Source organism: Aplysia californica, unplaced genomic scaffold (assembly GCF_000002075.1).
Source record: "Aplysia californica isolate F4 #8 unplaced genomic scaffold, AplCal3.0 scaffold01680, whole genome shotgun sequence".
Lineage (NCBI taxonomy): Eukaryota > Metazoa > Mollusca > Gastropoda > Aplysiida > Aplysiidae > Aplysia > Aplysia californica.
Genome location: NW_004798950.1, coordinates 6,661 through 26,589, shown reverse-complemented (window position 1 = coordinate 26,589; position 19,929 = coordinate 6,661). Strand labels below are relative to the sequence as shown.

The window sequence follows — 19,929 nt, the reverse complement described above, 5'->3', positions numbered from 1 at the left end:
GCTGTCTGCGTGGAGGGAGGTCGTTCATGGCTCAGATGATCGTCTCTCTGCTGCATAGATTGCGGGTGAGAGGGCGGCGCCCGACGAGAGTCCGACATAGGGTCCGGCCGTCTGTGGTCAGCGGCGCGAGGCAGGCCGTGAGACGAGCGTGATGGGTCGTGGGATGATCGATGCTGGTCGTGGGGGCCCCGGGGTCGCGAGGGGTCGTGAGATCGAGGAGGGTGCTGCTGCTGCTGTTGCTGCGGCTGACTAGTGGAATGAGATGGCTGCTGTCCGGAGTGGGGCGGGCCGGGGTGGTACTGGGAGGACGGACGACCACTGGCCGAGTGTCCAGACGAGGGGGGTCGCGACTGCTGCAGCTGCCGGGAGGAGGAAGAGGAACCCTGGGGGGGCATGACTCCAGGGGGGGCCGAGCCGGGGGGCATCTGGCGCGACGAGTGGTGTGTCGTGCCGTTGTTGTTGTTGCCGGCGTGAGGCTTCTGAGATCGGTGGTGCGGGGGGAGTTGTTGTTGCTGCGAGGGATGATGCTGCGGGCCCCCATGGGAGCGGGAGGAGGACGACGACGGAGGAGGTCGCATGCCACTCATGGAGCCAGCCGTCGCCGATGGAGGTCCGTGGGGTCTACCGTGCTGACCCGAGCCAGATCGGTGTCCTTGAGAAGACGAGGGATGATCTCCGCCAGCGGCAAACGCACCGCCCTCAGCGGAGGGGGCCATCCCGCGACCTTGACCGTGAGATGAGGAGCTGCTGTGCTGCCCTGAAGCGTCATAGCCTGACGGGCCCACCCTCTGGGAGGAGGAGGAGGAGGCTGGGGGCTGGCCGTTGCCCTGCGAGGAAGATGCTGAGGACGAGGGTTTGGAGACGGGGGCGGCCGGGCGTCCACCCTGCTGGAGACACAAACAATTTGGTTTGTTTTAGAGAGAGTTTTATGGCAATTGCAACACAATAAGGTCATATAAGTGCTGAAGATATTACAAGAGAGTAACAAACACAAAAGAGAAGGAGGAGAGACCAGGACAACAGATGTTTGATAGGAAAGAAGGAGCAAACCCCACCAGAGCACCCGCCAACCACCTACGGAGGCACAAAGAATAAGAGTCAAAATATGTCCGCTTTTTAGACTTATCATTCATCCCTAAAAGATTACGGCTCGAGTGGAGTGAGCAACTGATGAACTACAAGCCACAGAGAGGAGATATATCAGAGAGCTGGAGGAGAAGCGGACCAACTGACGTGACAATAGCAAGAAGAAATTTGAGATTCTTTTTATCAATTTATATTCCTCTCTCTACAACTTTTTCCACATTTCTACAAAAACTACAAGTATTTGTAAAGTTACTAATCTCCCAAGCTTTTAAAATTGTTGCCTTCATGATTTTATTATTTGGTCGCTTTTAAGGACAAGCGGGCTAACCAAGATTTCAGGGGTTTCCAGTAATCTTGACCTACACCAGAAGTGGGCATTGCCCTACCTGCAGGAGAAGTATGGTTTCATTAGTGTGTATATTTGTTTGGTTATAGAGAAAACTCTCCTTGTCTTTTAAAGAAACTGAACAATGGGGCAAAAACTTCAAGTTCCATTTTTCTCAAAACAGCATTTTTCAGGATAGCCCCCCTTGTGCTTAAAGTGACCAATCATGACAAAATGTGCCCATCCCACGAGGGCAACCACGTATAACCTACCCTGCTCAGGCTAGTCATCCAGGTGGGAAGCAGCGCGCAGTCCTTGATCACGTTCATGAACTCTTCCGTCACACCTAAGGGGGAGAAAAATTAGGCAGCGCAAACTTAGTATAGGATGAAACACTGCTACAAAAGCACAAGTAACATTATTACTTTTCCTACATTATCATTTTCTTTTTTTTTAGTAAGTGTTTTACGGCACTTGCAACACAAAGAGGTCATATTTTACGCTGCTCGCAACTGCATCAGGTTATATGAGCGTGCGAAACACAAGTTTGTTCCATTCACAATAATTCACTGCACGGCTTGGTTTAGCTCAATATTTTGATTAAAATGTAAAAAATTGGAGGTAATATTTCGGTGTTAAAATAAGGCTATCTACAATTACTGTAAAGGCACAAACACACACACACAGTACATACTTTTGAGTCACAACCCCCCCCCCCCCTCTTTTCACACACACAAACATAACCACAAACACAGTACATACTTTCGAGCCCCCACACACTCACAAACCCACACAGTACATACTTTTGAATCACCCCCCCCCCCCCCCCAAAAAACAACAAGAACAATATTTTTTTTTTTAATTCCCTCCCCCCCCCCCCCCCCCCCCCCACCTCACACACACAGTACATACTTTTGAGTCACACCACCCCCCCCTCTCTCTCTCTCTCTCACACACACACGCACAAACAGGCACACACACACAGACGAGTACATACTTTCCAGGACGGTGACCTCCATGGTGGGATCATGCACCTGGTACCAGTGATGGGTCTGGTCCTTCATGTTCATAAACTGAAATAGAAAAAAAAAATCACATAGATCAACGTTAGGAAGTTATTGCGCGAGTAAGTTCTTTTCTTAGTAAGCGTTTTACGGCACTTGCAACACATCGCGCGAGTAAGTTCTTGTTTTTAGTAAGAGTATTACGGCAATTGCAACACAATAAGTTCACATAAGTGCCAAAGATTAGAGGTGTAACAAGAGAGTAACAAACACAAAAAAGAAGGAGGGGAGATAAAGACGAGAGAGACGTTTGATAGGAAAGAAGAAGCAAACCACACCAGGGCACCCACCAACCACCCACTCATGCGAGTAAGCTATGGGAAGAGAGGGGAGAAAGAGAGAAAGATATGCTGCAGTGTAGGCTGCATTGTACAAATTGCCAGGCTCACTAAATCTATGGTTAGGTTCATCCTGGTGAATTTTCCTTGCAAGAAATCTCTAGAACTGAAATGAAACCGTTCTGTACAGAAATGTTTTTTTTAATTACGTCATCTTTCTAAAACAAAATTCGTCCGTTCAATTTATCAATCTTGATCTGAGAACTGCAGCAAGCAACACTTGTCAGGGAACGGATCACAAGCGACAAAGGACTTGAACTACAGCTAAGTAAAACGTACGTCTTACAGACAGAAAGCCAAAATACCTCCGGTGGGCAAGTCCGATGCGAGCAAACACTTGCAGTAAAAAATTTCCGCACCATTTCATTCTACATAAACAGACGCACGGCAAAAAAAGCACCAAAAAAAACGACTGAAAAATTTTTTTTAAAGAAAAAAACAACAAACCCCCCCCCCCCCCAAAAAAAAACCCCCACACAAATCCCAGCCAACTTACCCTGATGCAGTGAGCGATGGATGCGATGTTGAGGCACACTGTGGCGATGAGGTCTGGCTTGTACTTCAGACACATTACAGTCAGCTGGGAGCTGCAACAGACACACGAACGCACATTTAGCGTTACAAGTTGTCCCAAGAGTGGAACAAGACACACCAACACACATTCAGCATTACAAGTTGTCTCAAGACACACCAACACACATTCAGCATTACAAGTTGTCTCAAGACACACCAACACACATTCAGCATTACAAGTTGTCTCAAGAGTGAAACAAGACACACCAACACACATTCAGCGTTACAAGTTGTCTCAAGAGTGAAACAAGACACACCAACACACATTCAGCGTTACAAGTTGTCCCAAGAGTAGAACAAGACACACCAACACACATTCAGCGTTACAAGTTGTCTCAAAAGTGGAACAAGACACACCAACACACATTCAGCGTTACAAGTTGCCCCAAGAGTGGAACAAGACACACCAACACACATTCAGCGTTACAAGTTGCCCCAAGAGTGGAACAAAACAAACAGAAAAGGAGGAAGGAAAGAGTAGACCACCACCACCACAAACAACCCAACTGAAAGAAAAGAAGACTGTCGAAACTGCTACCTTTCTTTTTACCATGATCAAGTCTCAGAAACTGAATTGTTTCAGTAAGTGTTTTATGGCACTTGCAACACAATCAGGTCATATAAGCGACCAAGATTAGAGGAGTTAAAAGAGAGTATAACAAAAACGAAAAATGAAGGGGGGAGAGATTTATAAGGACGATAGATGTTTGATAGGAAAGAAGGAGCAAACCACACCAGAGCACCCGCCAACCACCCACAAGTGTTCCCAGGAGTGGAGCAACACAACAAACAGAAAAGGAGGAAGGAAAGAGTAGACCACCACCACCACCACAAGCAACCCAACAGAACAAAAAGAAGACTTGTCCAAACTGCTCGCTTTCTTTTTCTTTTTAGCTTTAGTTTTAGTAGAGCTTCTACGGCGCTCGCAACTGCATAGGGTCATATGAGCGCCAGAAGATTTTAGAGGTGTTCAAGAGAGTAACAAACATAAAAAAAAGGAGGAGGGGAGATAAGGACGATAGATGTTTGATAGGAAAGATGGAGCAAACCACACCAGAGCACCCGCCAACCACCCACTAGCTTTCTTATCACCGTGATCAAGTCTCAGAGACTGAACTTTACAATGTTGACACTAATAAATCTTTAGACAAAGAGAAGCAAATCCACACCGCAACTGTCATCTTATTCTTTAAAAAAAAAGAAAAAAAAGAGCAAGATAAAATTGATAAGTCGATACCCCAGAATAATCACCGAGTGGAAGCTACAAGTAATGAACGCCCCTGTGACTCATTTCCATCTAGGGAACAGAAACTAAGAGGACGGCGGGGGAAGGAAAGGACAAAGGAGGAACACGCACCTGGCAGTGGCGAGATTGTAGGCATACTGGCTGATGTCCTTGATGTTCTCCGCTGAAAGTAGAAAAACAACAAATACATGAGTGGTGTTGTTGCTAAATATAAGAGCGGCATTATTGTTCAATACATGAGTGGCATTACTGTTACATCCTACACTTGCAAAAACGATCAAAACATGTGTGCAATTTTTCTGGGCAAAAAATGATGAAAAGGTAGTATAGGTTTAACGCCCATATCAACACTGTTAGCTTATTTCAGAGTTCAACGTCCATCTCCGAAAGGACCGAGACAAATGGGAAATTTATGTAAAGTGCCTTTCCCAAGGACACAAAGTCAGACCGAGCTGAGGCTCGAACCCCCCAAAATCGCAATCTCACGACTACGGGTCCGACCGACGCCACAGCAATTTTTCTCTTACAAATCGAGTTATATGAAATACACATTTAAAGAAAGCTTTCGAAAACTTGATTTTAAGCACTGATGACCAAGTACAAGTCTAATAATTGGACAACATGTGAAAAGAAAAAAATAGCAAACAACTTCAACGAGGTACAAATAACCAGTTTCCCCAAAATAACAATCTCAACACTTTCTACTCCCCTCTACAAGTCCTACCCATCAGTCCCAGCTAAAATTTAATTTCTCAAATTAAAAAAAACAACAACTCTCTTCTACAAGTCCTACCCACCAGTCCCAGCTAAAATTTAATTTCTCAAATTAAAACAACAACTCTCCTCTACAAGTCCTACCCACCAGTCCCAGCTAAAATTTAGATTTCTCAAATGAAAAAAAAAACCCCAACAACAACAAACTTGTGTAACATTATTAAAACTCTCTTCCCGATCGAAAAAAAACACAACTTGTGTTAAAATTTTAAAAAATTTTAAAAACTCTCTTCCCGTTTGTAAATGTTAAAACTCTACACCGTTCCCAATGAATGTGAGAAGTCCCCGGTCTAGAACAAATACCTTTTTTAACCACGGGGATCTGGTCATTCTCACTACACTCTTCCTCTCGAGCCTTACCTCCCAGCATGGCACACATTCGGATCACGTAATTGTGGGGGTGGACCACTTGGAGGTGAAAACCTGCCACGAGGGGAGGAAAAGGAAAACATGATTAAACAACATGCCACAGATACTGATATACAGCTTTTCAAAATTCAAAAACAGAAAGAGTTTTGAATAAAAAAATTATGAACTTTTCATAGCCAGTCTTCGGGAACTTGAAAAAATTTTTTAAATTAAAAAATCAAACAAAAATAAAAATAACTTCAAAATATCAACGTTATCGTTCGACATACATAATTTGCATTTCAAAAGCAAGATCCGATTACTTTAAAATTTATTTTTTTTTTACTTAAAAACAAATTAGCAAATACAATAGAAACAAACTGTCTTGTGATAAGAGAATTTACACAAAACAATCAATCTGTACAAAAAAAAAGGCTGGCAGGGCCAGGGGAAGAGTTCACAGTTGAGTTCATAGTAATCATAGGTACAAAAATGCTATACACGTATAAATAGTGCGGCTGGAAGTCTTAAAGTAAGGGTTCTAATACTGTCCTCGTGTTAAATTTAAATAATAAAGTATAACAAGGATAGGTCGAACACAGAAAGACTCGAAATCAGGCATCCGTCAAACTGTGCCTGCAGTCAGATTTCTCTTCTTCTTTCTTTATCTTTGTAGAATATTTCTGGAACTACGCACCCCTCGAACTACCGAGGCCGGTCCCGCCAAATTCGAGCTATCCATGTTATACGGTAGTTCAAACGGACAACATCAAGAGATACGACTCAAACGAGTGATCTGGGTTTGTAAAGTTGAATGGCTCTCAATTCAGAGTGTTAAAAAGGGAGGAACTTTCCGGCTGATTGTGACAGAAGACCTTTTTCGCAAGACACCCATTTATCATTAAATATCTTCTGATTGGCCCCCTATTGCAGTAGTGGAGTTTAGTGGAGGAAATGGAGGTAGCGGAAATCCGCTAAATAACGGAATATTGAGACCCATGAGTTGTTTTGGTGTGGAAAATTTACATTGTGTTAACGAGGATCTGTCAATCAATACAGCTGTCGGGGGGGGCAATTAGTATTGTTCATATAAAGGTGTCCCTTTTTGAGAATTGGCAAATTCTAGTAAAACGCAGGGTTAGTAAAATAACTCAGAAGGGAGGGTTAGTAAAATAACTCAGAAGGGAGGGATAATGAACTTTTGATTGTTGATATTCAATTGATGTGCCTCATTTCGCAAAGCTTACTGCATATATACAGAAGCTAAATTAACACAGCGCAGCCATAAGAAAGTCAGGAAAAAATATATTAAATAAATGTGGCTTAAAATGTGATTCACTGTCAGGTATTTCATTACATTAAAAAAAAAAAAATCGTCTGTTCATTAGAATTGCATTTCATTTTGTTATTATGCAGCCCGTCTGCATTGCTGTATTTAATTTGGGGCTGCACCGTTTGCTGTTTCTTGGTTTGAATTCTTGTCCATTTCTTGGCACGGATCATTTATCAATGTTACAACGTGAAGACAATTTGGCCTTGTCACTTTTCCCAAATTCATTATTTTAAATGGCGGCTTGCACTTTTTTATTCTAAACTGATTGTCCATTCATTCATTTATTTGTAACACGTTTTTGGTCCAAGAGGAAGTTGCTATTTTTTTTCCCTGGACAAAAAAAGGAAATGTTTAGGAAAAATGAATACCAGGCACATTAGTAAAAAAGACAGGTTTTCAAAAAATCTAAATTACAAAGCTCTATCTGACATTTTTGGCCGTTCTGAGTTTTTAAGACCATGAGGTCAGAAAGTAAATAGTCTATCTGCTCTATGAAAATGGTAAGATTACTCCAAGTCGTTCGTTATCAAGGTATTCAAGGAATTGCATTCGAAAAAGCTCTTTATATATTGAGAAACTCACTAATATTTTTCCGTCAAATTTCTCAAAACTAGGCACTGAGCAGATAGAACTTAGTAATTCTGAGGCAGCGGTTAGTAAAAAAACCAGAACATTTCGTCTGTGCCAAGCTGTCCACTTTCTAAACCTTGTGGACACACCCGCAAAATGAACTTTCCGACAACCTTCAACTTGCCAGCACGGGCCCACCACCCCAACACTGCCACAGTATCTGAGATGAGAGAGACGGGACCTCCTAATTCCACAACCCATTTTTAACATGTACGAGCCAAGTGTGTGAAGGGCGTTGAAAAATCGACAGGACAAAGTTATTTTTAAAAAAACCCAACAACGTCGCATTATCTGAGAGAGACGGGACGGGACCTCCCAATTTTCCACATGTATAAGCCAAGTACCTGAAGAGCATTGAAAAATCAGCAGGGCAAGTTACAAAAACATCGAATGAGGGCTCGATCAAGTTTATTTCCAGCAGCCCCCCCCCCCCCCCCCCACCTATCGTACAGGGTGAGGTATAACCACGTGTGAACAAACAAGTAAACAGCTTGAGTCACAGACTACACAAAAGTAGGTTAGAGATTTTTCCAGAAAACTCAACCTACCAATGGTGGAGTAGATCTCAATCTCGTAATCGAGAATGAGCTTCCTCATGTCCATGAAGGCCTGTCGACAAAAGAGAAGCCCGTAAGTTAATGAAAAATGGGCTTCTATTGTCGAGCAACATGCAAAGCATCAAAGTAAAATACAACCAAAGAGTGAAAGAAAAAAAAAAGAAAAAAAAAAGACTAACAAACTAAAACAAAACTTTCATGAATTACGTAATGCGTACCCCCATCCAGGAAGACCTTAGACTACTCAAATTAACAAATTTCTACTTTCACAGAAAAAAAAAGGAACTAATGTTGTTTTTTTCTTATATTTTCCAGAGATGCCAACCACAGAAATCCGAAATGAGTATTGGGAAATATGAAAATGTGTATTTTCAGGGGAAAATGTGTATTCCCCACGACCGACCGACCAACCAGTAATAGTAAAATGTTCAGGGTGTCCAGCAATGTTTCCTGAAAAAAAATTACTTGCCCACCAGCTCGAAAAAGGGAGCACACACGCGTACAATATACATGTATCCAGTCAACAACATGTTAGTGTTCAGTGTCGTACTGGGGTCTTGTTTGACTTAAGTATTTCAGTCTATTATATAATATTTTCCTCTCATTATTATATAAAAAATAAATCCTGCTTTGAGAGCTCGGAAGGGCCTACAACAAAAATTTCGACTATCAAGAACCAGTCTGGGTGTCATGATTCATATTATGAACTGACAGACTCAAATTATTGCTCAAACTCAGAGAAAAGCAATAACTTGAATGGCTCAAGTAGACCCATGCACCATGAGAGTTGTAACAACTGTGGTAGGGCAAGATGCAGTGACACTGAAAATATGCCAGTCTTGAACAGAAAGCTACAACATACACTGCAGGTATAATTTATTATCACCCATCCAATGAAACGCGAACACTTTATTTCAATAACACAGACTTTGCAAAGTATGAGGGGTCCCGATTCCGCACACGGCCTGCACCAACGCGCGCTTTGCACAAGACTAATCAAAATTCTGAAATGTGCTTCCAAATTTTTGTCCTCTGGTGTTGCCTTAACCCCCCCCCCCCCCCGATAGTATCTTATACTCCCAAAAAATCAATAATCTCCTCCCCTATGCTGTAGTCATATACTTCGCAGCGCCGCTACTCCCACCAAAGACGGTCTTTGCTCACCCGATGCCGTTATTTATGATGCGAATGCGCGCAGGTTCAGTGACCGGTCACGGTGGCGAGCCAGACAATCTAAAAATCGGAAGACGCTTGTATTTTCTTTTTCTTTTTTTTCCCCCCACAAGTGACAGCACAGCGACGAGTCCAAGTATTTATTACATTTTATTTGCACGGCGACATTGTGTTTATACTGCACAACCTGCATGCCACAAATGTTGCGTTATCAGACAACTGCTGGCAAACTTCTCGGCGGTAACGAAAGCGAAAGTAGATCTTGATTTTCCCGATCGAGCCTTGGTGTCAAACATGCTTCCGCCTGCCGCCATAGCTGCCTATTCGTGTGAAAGTGAAACGTACTCTCCAGGCGGGGAAAAGCTGAACGAATATGCGATAGCGACCGGCAAAAAGTAACTTATTGACCACATCGGACTTGGTTTTCAAATATTCCAGTTCTGCGATAGATACTATTTTGACAAAAGAGGGACTTGAGATAATTAGGTTTACTCGCCCAAGCTTAATCTCGTATTTTTCGCGTTCCAGGATGCGTATTTTTTCATGAAAAGTCGTATTCGCGTATTTTCGGCACAAAATCGTAATAAAATACGTAAAATCGTACTGGTTGGCATCTCTGTATTTTCTCTTTATTGATCAATCACATGAAACAAAAATCAGCTACAACAACTTTTCTGATTTTTGTACAAAGAAAATCTCCCGTTGTCTTCTCAACCACTTTGAAAAAAACGTGCAAGACATCTCCCAGGCACCAATACTCCCCCCCCAATCACATTCTCTACAAGAGACGAAAGTCTCTGACAAAGGTAGACGAAGCCTTTACCACTGTCTCTGGCGTTACTTTGTAACATTCTGTCCCCAAGCACACCGATCCCGGACAAAACGTGATCCTTACCTTCTCATTGGGCGACTGGCACACAGGCTTCCCATTGTAACCAGGGCGGCGCTGTTGCTCGCAGTGGCATGCGAACAGCTGGAGAGGAAAACAAGACCATCGTGTCTTTAAATGTGGGAGGGGTGAAAAGAGCGTGTAATCCTTTAAGAATACATATGGACTTTTATTTAACAAGAAATAAAAACGATGAAAGGCACAAAAGACGTATACTTGGGAGTTTCCACTTGAGCTTTGGAATTCACCGAACTTTGGCGGCCTTTTCGTGCTAATTTTATCTCTGACACCACCTTCTTCAATCACAAATGTCTCGACTTCTATTCAAGATAGAAAGGTACTCCCCCCCCCCCCCTCCCCGAGAGCAAGACAAATGAACAAGATTTGAGATGCTACCAATAACTAATTCCATGTGCCCCCAAATTGACGAGAGCCCGATCCCACCAAGCCGTGACACATGCTGCCGTTGCAACTCAAACCCGCAGTTTCTCCCCACTTTGATGGGTCAACACAATGTTCCAAGCTCAAGGAAAATAAACTCTTGTCATAAAAAGGAAATCTTGAGTTTCAGAAGTACTGAAACCAGGGTTCCTGCCACAAACTCATCCCCATATTCAAAGACACTTCAACGAGGTTTTAAAAAGAAAATTTTAAAATTCAAGCAGATTTGGTCAAGAAATTCCTGCCATTTTCGACGCTGCACTTGCACCCCAAAAGCATATTTCCGACAGGCTTACCTACATTTGTCCAAAAAGAATCGTAGTTTCGACTGTCTGACAAGAATTTTATTCACGTCCGATCCTGCAAAATTCAAGTAGTTTTCAAGATTTTTTTTTTTCAATGGAATTCAAGGAGTTTTCAAGGACTCCTTGAATTCAAAAGGCAACAGGAACCCTGTGAAACAGAACTTGTTTTTACTTTTATCGGTATTTCAAATAGCACGCAGGTTGCAAAGCGGCTGAAAAAAGAAAAAAAAAAAAAGAAAAAAGAAGGAAAGAATTGTTTTTCCAACTCACCGAGGGTTCTGTGGCATTGCCGCTGCCACACAGCGGGTCCATCCTGCGCCGGTGGTCGCCCTCCGTGTGGTAGCAATTCTCGTCTCCCTTCTCAATGAAGTCTCGGTTCTTGCTGTACCGGATGATGTCGACTGCCGTGCGGATCAAATGCTCCAGCTTCCGGGCACTCTCTTCCACTTTCCCAGCAGCGAACACAAAGGCGATTGCCAGGTGCTGTGAGAAAAGGGGACGAAAACAACGAGCTGATGTTAGACTGGGTACACAAAGTTAAGGAGCATTAATTTATGTTTCCCGTTTAAAGCTCTACGTTTTTCGGTTCAGAGCTGCCGAGGGATCCTTAACGTGCAGAATTTCCACACTGGACCTCAGAAATTTTTTTGACCTTATCGGAGAACTGTAAGTCCTCTATTCTACCTACTCTAAGATCAAAGAATGTTGTAAACGAGCTCACATTTTTATCAGAATTTTTTTCTGTCTTACTGTGCCTCAGTCACTGTCTCTCTCTCAGTCTGTCTTTAAGAGACTATCTCTCAGCATTTCTGCATGTCTGTCAATCCCCCGCATTAACAAACTACCAACTGTAGTAAGTACACACACACACTGGATTCGTCACTCACTCTCTCTCTCTCTCTGTCTTAAAGAGACTATCTTTCTGTGTTTCTGTAAGTCTGTCAATCTCCCCCCATCAGCTGTTGTACTGTTGTACACACCACACAGACGTGATTCACACTTACACACACACGTGATTCACACTTACCACACGAGTGACTTTCTTGATGCTTCTGTACATGAAGAAGCGATGCATGTAAATCACACTGGTGTTGACCGCCAGCTGGGACCTGGAGGTCGCGAAAAGGAAACGAAAATACATTTAGTGGGTTTAGTTTTAGTAAGAGTTTTACAGCACTTGCAACACAATAAGGTCACATGAAAAGTGCCGAAGATTAGAGGTGTTACAAGACAGGAACAGACACACAAAAAGAAGGACGAGAGATCAGGACGATAGATGTTTGACAAGAAAGAAGGAGCAAACCACACCAGAGTACCCACCAACCACACACACATTTAATCAAGAATTCGACAGAGATACAATACAAATACACGAAATTCTTCTACGAGCACTATCTCCTGTATTTTGAAACTTAGAACCTACATTGCCATCAAAATACTCCAAATCACAACAAGTCCTCAGAAGTCCTTCAAGAACTATTATCACCAACTATAACCCAAACCTTCCGGCTCTCTTTCAGCAAAGACTTATAAATCCGTGTTCACTTCAAAGTTGTCAGTTGATTCTATAAAATGATCATACAATTTAAATTTGCAAATCTATTCAGATAAAAGAGTGAACCTCACACATGAGAGGGAGCACAACCACATGAAATCCTAGGGAGAAATCAATACCCAAGCACACATTTCCTCTTTGATACGTCCCCTGATCACAAAGTGTTACCAATCGTCAATTTCAAGATGAAAAAAATTTCATGTGATAGAGCTTGTTGTAAAGCGGCGGGGGGAGGGTGGTGGTGGTGGTGGTGTATGCGCTATACAAATGCTATTTATTATTATTTATTATTATTATTTTTAAGATGAGAACATAGATTTAAGACCCAAAAAGAAATTAAACTACCCACACGCACGCAAAAAAGAGGTCTCACTTACAGGTTGGATTTGCTGCCGATGTTCTGCATGAGCATGGCCAGCCTCTGGCGATACATGAGCTCTTGGTGCGACGTGTAGCCATCACTGATGCTGGGGGTTTTCTCAAAGGCTTCTGCAGGGTACAAAAAGCGACCCGTATCCTCATCCATCTCCTAAGGGGGGGAAGGCGCAAAAAAAGAAGAGAAAAAAAATGTCAGCGTTAAATAAAACATCTAAAACAAATTTGTTGTAATTTTAGGAGAAAAAAACAACAGAACACCTATTGACAAAATGTTCCCATAGAAATCTCAAGCTGCTCTGACTAGGACTAGGATCCAGCCTGTTTAGGCCAACTAGGGATGTGTGTCGTGTGAGATATACACACCCTGGCAGACAGATAAGAGAGACGCTTGCTCGCTCAGTCAAACATTCACATTTCTCCGCAACGGTATACAACTCCAGTTTGTGAGTATAACTGATACACCACATGTTGGTAAGCCCAAAACTCACAAAGCTTAAAAAAAGGTTATGGACAAAGCCACAGAGTCGACTTGGTGCCAACTGCTTTGTGAGAGAGAAAGGTTTCATTACTTCACAGAAGCCCAGACAAGTTCCATGAGAGTTCTGGCCATTCCCACAAGCCTTGTCTAAATAAGCTCACAGGTCAAGTCAGTGAGTGCAATATGGGAACCATGACAGAAATTGCAAGTCTTGCCCTCGGGTACTTCTGTTACTTCACAAAGCAACCTCTTTGGGCACATATAAAATATTTTCATGGACCACGTAATTCTCTAATTTTACACATTTTGTACAGAAATGATGATTTTTATCATCACATCTATTTTGTAGACCGGATCTCCATCCTAAAGGTTAGAAGAAGCTACAACAATGTAACCAGTTTCCACAGCCAAAAGGATTTCATAATAAACCAAATGTTGATGTCTCATGCATGAAGCTAATCGGTAGTTCTTGAAGGCTCTTGCTATGTAAACATGCTGCTTTTGTGAGCGCAGCATGTAACGAATGCCCCCCCCCCCCCCCCCACCAGACAAAATGGAATGTACAATACTTTACAATTTACTCTAAAAGCAGGTTTTCTTGCTTGATTTATCTTTACCTTTAACCATACTAAAGACCAACCCTTTATAAAAGCATCAATTTTCTTTTTTAAAATTCAATAATCAAGGCAGTGACCGTAGGCTGCAAGCCAAACATAAAAATGCAAGTTTTTTTTAGATGGGAGGGACAACACGTGTCTTTTGATGCACGTTACCAACTATTAGTTTCAGTAAATTTACTTTAGCCGACACAATTTCAAGAAAAAAGTTTTTTTTAAAAAGGAGTGCAAGGTTAGAGCTTCTTGTAGTAGACAGGTTAAGTGTTGCCTTTAGTCCACAAGAGACATTCCACTCCAATGTACTCTACAAAATGGGAACAGTGATCACACCTTGTTGAAGGGTGGGGGGTACCAGCATAGTAAACAAACTATAGTCACAAATGAGAGGAAACAATCAAATCAATACTAAAGACTACAAAAAAATGATCCATAAACTAATCTGAACCACAGCAGCTTTTCAGTTCAATCCATATTAAGGCCCTGCCCTAAAATAATATCCTAAGGTAAGATTGAAGAATACCGTACCAGAAGACTGACTTTGCCTATGTCTCAACCTTAAGAATTCATAATTTTCCCGTTTTTAATATCTCTCAATGGAGAATCTCGGACCGGTAGATCTATTCATTAAAGTTTTGTCATGGGGGAGACCCCCCTGAACCCCCCCTCCTCCACCCCAACCACCCGCCCCCAGGGTTGGGTTGATTTAAATCAGTTGATTTTTTAAATTTAAATCAACTTGATTTTTTTGATAAAAATCAGTGATTTAAATCACTTTTTTTTAAAATTATTTTTATTCGGTTTTTACACATTTCAACATTCAGAATTCCTTTCCTTGGTTTCATAAAACAGATGTAAGGTTCAGTAGACTAATATAATCAAGCTTAAAAGTCTGATTTCCCCCCTTTCACTGTAAAATAATAACAGTATTCAATTTACTTTTTTTTCCATAATTGAAATCAGAGCTGGGTTGATTTAAATCAGTTGATTAAAATTTTTTTAAAATCAATTTGATTTTAAAAATAAAAATCAGTGATTTAAATCACTTTTCAAAAAAATGTTTTTACATATTTAAACTTTCAGAATTCCTTTCCTTGGTTTTATTTTAAACGGATATAAGGTTTAGTAGACTAATATATTCATGCTTAAAAGTCTGCTTTCCCCCCTGTCACTGTAAAATAATACAGTTCTCAATTTACTTTTTTTCATAATTGAAAACCAGGGTTGGCTTGATTTAAATCGGGTCGATTTATTAAATCAGTTGATTTTTTAAAATTTAAATCAACTTGATTTTAAAAATAAAACTCAGTGATTTAAATCACTTTAAAAAAATGTTTTCTGTTTTTACATCTTTAAACATTCAGAATTCCTTTCCTTGGTTTTATAAAACAGACATAAGGTTTAGTAGACTAAAATTGCTTAAAAGTCTGCTTTCCCCCCCTGTCACTGTAAGTAGTAAAATAATACAGTATTCAATTTACTTTTTTTTCATAATTGAAATTAGCATTTTATTTTTATTTTTAGACAAACACAAGCGCGTGCTCACACACACACTGTAATAAAAATAAAATGCAAGTTTATCTATGCATAATTACCCCCCCCCCCCCCTTCCTTTTAGACTGACATTTTCTTCATTTTTTGTCTGTAGCCATAATTCACTGATATAGCAGATTAAGGCTTTCTAAAATTGCAGTTGCTTAAATTAATCATTAGTTCAAATAAAGACAATGCATTTTGCACTAAAAGAACATACTTTTAGCCACCAAAAATCCCAAACTGTGTCGACATTTTAAAATTTTTAAAAAAAATTTTAAAAATCCGATTTAAATCAAAAAAATCTGATTTAAATTTTAAAAATCGATTTTTTTTATTTTTATCAAAAAAATCACCAACCCTGCCCGCCCCACCTACCCCACTTTCTCATGCAATAATGTAAGAGTGGTCCGGTATTCTTCAATCTTCCCCTAATCTTAATCCCCTCACGGCCAACCGAAAGCATCCCATATCCCAGGCATCTGAGTCTTTACTAACGAGACTATGGGGCCGAGATTTTGTTTTGCATAATTTTATTGCAAAATGTTTCCCCTTCCGTTTGATACCGAAACGATTTTTTTTTGGGACGAGTACTTTCAGTTTTAGAGCCTAGCGAGTGCGATCGCATTTCTGACACTTCAAAGGTTGTTTCGGCTTGTTGAAAAGCCACAAAATTGATTTTCAAAAAGGAAATTAACAATGGAATAGACAAGTAAAAGCAAATATAAGAAATCAGATGAATAAAATATTGATGAAATGGCTGTGGCAAGAGTTTGGAGCGTTTCAGATTATCAGCGGTAGAATCTGGAAGTCTATTCCCAAATCCTAAACAAGTGGAAGGAACCCACCATGGTACACTTGTGTATACAAGCATTTAAAAAACACAAAACAAATACACAAAAATCTCGAAAAAATAACAATTAATCTAGATCTAGATCTAGAAAGAAAAATGAATCAGAAAAATATAACTTTATGCACAAAATGTTGGAAATGTTCTAATCTAAGCTCAATCGGGGCGCGTCTGACCCATCATTTTCATTCTCAGCCTCGCAGTCGGGCCTAAATCAAGATCTAGATATATATATCTAATATCTAGATCTAGATTATTCCCTTTTACAAGATCCGATTAGTGTGAATCGCCTAAAACTCTTTGCGATCTACGCTTTCATTAATATTTTATTAATCCGATTTGTCATATTTTTGCTTTTTTTCTTGCTTTAGATATTTCTAAGATATATCTAGATCTAGATCTAGGCCTAATCCATAATTATTTCGGCACTCCTGTACAATTGCGGTCCCGTTAGCTCTAGCACTAAATCAAAATCACACAAACAAAGACTACTGGAAATCGATATTGATATTCGGTATCGATGTTTATCAGTAGATCTAGATCTAGACCTAACCTACAAAATGAGCAGTAAAACTTCACTAGAATTTTACTTTCACTCCCGCACACAGATGCACTGTTTCAGGGGTCAAACCGCAGTACTGTTTGCTGCAGATCACACATAAAGCCACTAAAACCGTCGCAAATCAATTATTTTCAAGACAATTTCAAATCTAACTGTAAAATATCAAATTATGGTTAAAAACAGGGGGGCATGCCCCCCTGTAACCCCCCAGATTTTCTTTTACCCCAGTGGGGCAGGCCCCCCTGGAACCCCCCGATTGGTCCAAAGCACGTCTATCTCGGTTAAAAACAATCAAATATTTCAAAAACTATTAATTTGCGACGGAAATGAAGTTGATATTCGTGTTCTGCGCATCAATATTTAGTAGAAAATAGACAACTGGTAGCTGAGTGTGAGACGGGAGGGAAAGTAAAAAAATACCAATTTTACAATTAGATCTAGATATCTAGATTTCTAGATCTAAATCTAGATGTTTTGTAATTAGGTTTGGGCCACCTCTATTCTCACCCGGGATGAGAATAGTGCAGGCGAGTCTTTTGGCTATTCTCACCCGGTGCGCGTTCACCGTTATAGCCTAGATCTAGGCCAACAAATTTTGCGTTCACCCTAAACCACATAATTCTACACTGTGATAACAGAAAAATTGTAGAATTCTGTGCCGTGAACAAACGTTCCATTACAACTGTAGCCTACTAAAAGCGTACAATTTTGTCTGTGGGCAGTGGAGAGAGAGAGAGAAAGAGAGAGAGGAGTAGCGAGAGAACTTCCGGTCAAAACAAAATTTCCAAACAAAATGGCGACCCGCGTAGTTCGGCTTGATTCGAAAAGTTAAATAGCCGTAGCATCTTTGTAGACAACCAAATTAATTTACTATTGTGTTTTAACATCATTTTTTAACGTTGTTTTGGTCAATTTGATCGTCCACACCGATTCAGAAAGAGAGAGAGAGAGAGAGAGAGAGAGAGAGAGCGAGAGAGAGAGGGGGGAGGAGTAGATCTTGCGAGAACTTCCGGGCAAAACAAAATGGCGACCCGCCTAGTTCGGCTCGATTCGAACAGTGAAATAGCCATAGCATCTTTGAAGATGATCAAATTAGCTTACTTTTGTGCTATAACATAATTTTTTCTTGGATTTTATCAATCTGATTATCCACACCGATAGACAGTATTCCAAAATGAGGAAAAGCAGGTTTTGTTTCGCACCGGGTGAGAATAGCCTACACTGGCAAGTCTCACCCGGGATGAGAGGTAGATCGTTTTTCTATTCTCACCCCGGATGAGAATAGCCACTTCCAATCCTTAGGTTTGATAGGCTATCTCTCGATATGCCCATCGGCATGCAAATCAAAAAGTAATCGTTTAGAACCAGAAGTAATTGTTCGTGGGGTCAAAACAAGTAAGCCTATCTTAGTATCCCTAACCTAAACGGGGGACCGCAATTGTACAGGAGTGCCGTTATTTCCTTTTATTCAAACTCAAATGTGTCGCTATTCATCAACAACCTGAAATAACCATTTGAAAAGTTTTTTAAAGCCAAAATCGTGTTCTTGGCCCTAAAAAACCTACAAAATAACACCCTTTCATCCTTTGTGAGACGGTGAAGATTCTAACGGAAACTATAATACCCCCCTCCCCCCCTCATCTTGATCTAACGAGATCTAAGATCTAGAATCTAGAAATCTTATCTAGAAATTCTCTAGATCTCAAACCTACTAATCAACCTATTCTCATACAACTAGAATCTAAACCTAGATCTAGAATCTAGATTAGATTCTACTTTATGAACTATTATATTGTCATTGTTACTCATTGTACTGTACCCAGCATCCTCGTGACTTGAAAACAACATGGTGAAATATCTAGAATCTAGAACCAGGTCAAGAAGTATGATTATCATGTTTCCTCTCTAATTAAAAAGCGGGGACTACCTGACTTCCGTATCCCTGGCTTTAGTCTATAAGATTTAATCTAATAAGACATAGCAGCCATGATCATAAATGAGGGGAGCGACATTCAACGGACGCGATGGACAAAGAGTGGTCATCAGATGCCTTCATTACGGCGACTGATGAATGGGGTTTCGAGACTGGACGTTTTCATTGTCATATGACAGCAAAGAAAGAACAGGACACAATAATACACATCCATTATTAATAGAAGACTGGATTAAATAAACCGGTGCATAGTTTACCAAAACAAAATAAAGGCAGTAGCCGTTATTTTGTCTGAAACATCACACCTAGACCAGCTTCAAAATGCCATTCAATTCCAAAGATGGCGGATGAAAGAAACATTAAGAACGGGGTAAAGGACAAGTTACCAAATGATTGCTCTTTAAAAACTAACAAAATTATAGATATTGATAGAAAATAAATCTGTTTCGTGATAACAGGATTTTGCTGAGCTGAAACTAAAAAAAACATAATGTCTATTTTTTTAGCTCTTGGGTAAAACGATTTTTAAAGCACGTGTGATTAAAAGTGGGTCAAATAAATGCGGACTTTTTGAAGGGAGAGTAGCAGAACCAAAGAACGAAAAAGCATAAAGTTGTTATCGCCCTTAGACCTATAAAGTGACGTTTCGTTAATTTTTGGGAACTAAGAAAAAAGTCAACTTTTTTAACTTAGAAAAAAAAATGAAGAATTGAATTTAAAAATATTAAAAAGAAAGTTTTAGCTTATTAGTTACGTCTTTTCTAAGCAATGATAATAATATTATTGTGGTATTGCACACCACGCGCTTCTTGGCGTAACATTGACAGGGAACGCGTTGTTATCTAAGGGAAGTAATAAATATAATGTGTTCGTCGACGAAGTGACTATTTTGTTGGGTTGTTTCCCCTTGACCTGGGCTTTTGTGTGTGTGTGTGAGAGAGAGA

At 40.6% G+C, this 19,929-nt stretch overlaps 1 protein-coding gene across 4 annotated transcripts in view; it reads right to left on the bottom strand.

Annotated features, from left to right (window-relative positions):
• Window positions 1-19,336, bottom strand: part of LOC101847014 (cyclin-T1) — a gene marked incomplete in the record, with an annotated part of 21,254 nt that extends 1,918 nt beyond the window's left edge. The window contains 12 exon segments of one of the 4 annotated variants that reach the window (XM_013090923.2): window positions 1-887; window positions 1,684-1,757; window positions 2,409-2,484; window positions 3,310-3,400; window positions 4,744-4,795; window positions 5,710-5,829; window positions 8,266-8,326; window positions 10,343-10,420; window positions 11,353-11,565; window positions 12,110-12,191; window positions 13,015-13,166; window positions 19,291-19,336. In XM_013090923.2, the coding sequence (XP_012946377.1) occupies window positions 1-887; window positions 1,684-1,757; window positions 2,409-2,484; window positions 3,310-3,400; window positions 4,744-4,795; window positions 5,710-5,829; window positions 8,266-8,326; window positions 10,343-10,420; window positions 11,353-11,565; window positions 12,110-12,191; window positions 13,015-13,163 (1,883 nt within the window). 4 annotated transcript variants of the gene reach the window in all.
• Between the last annotated feature and the right edge of the window lie 593 nt (window positions 19,337-19,929).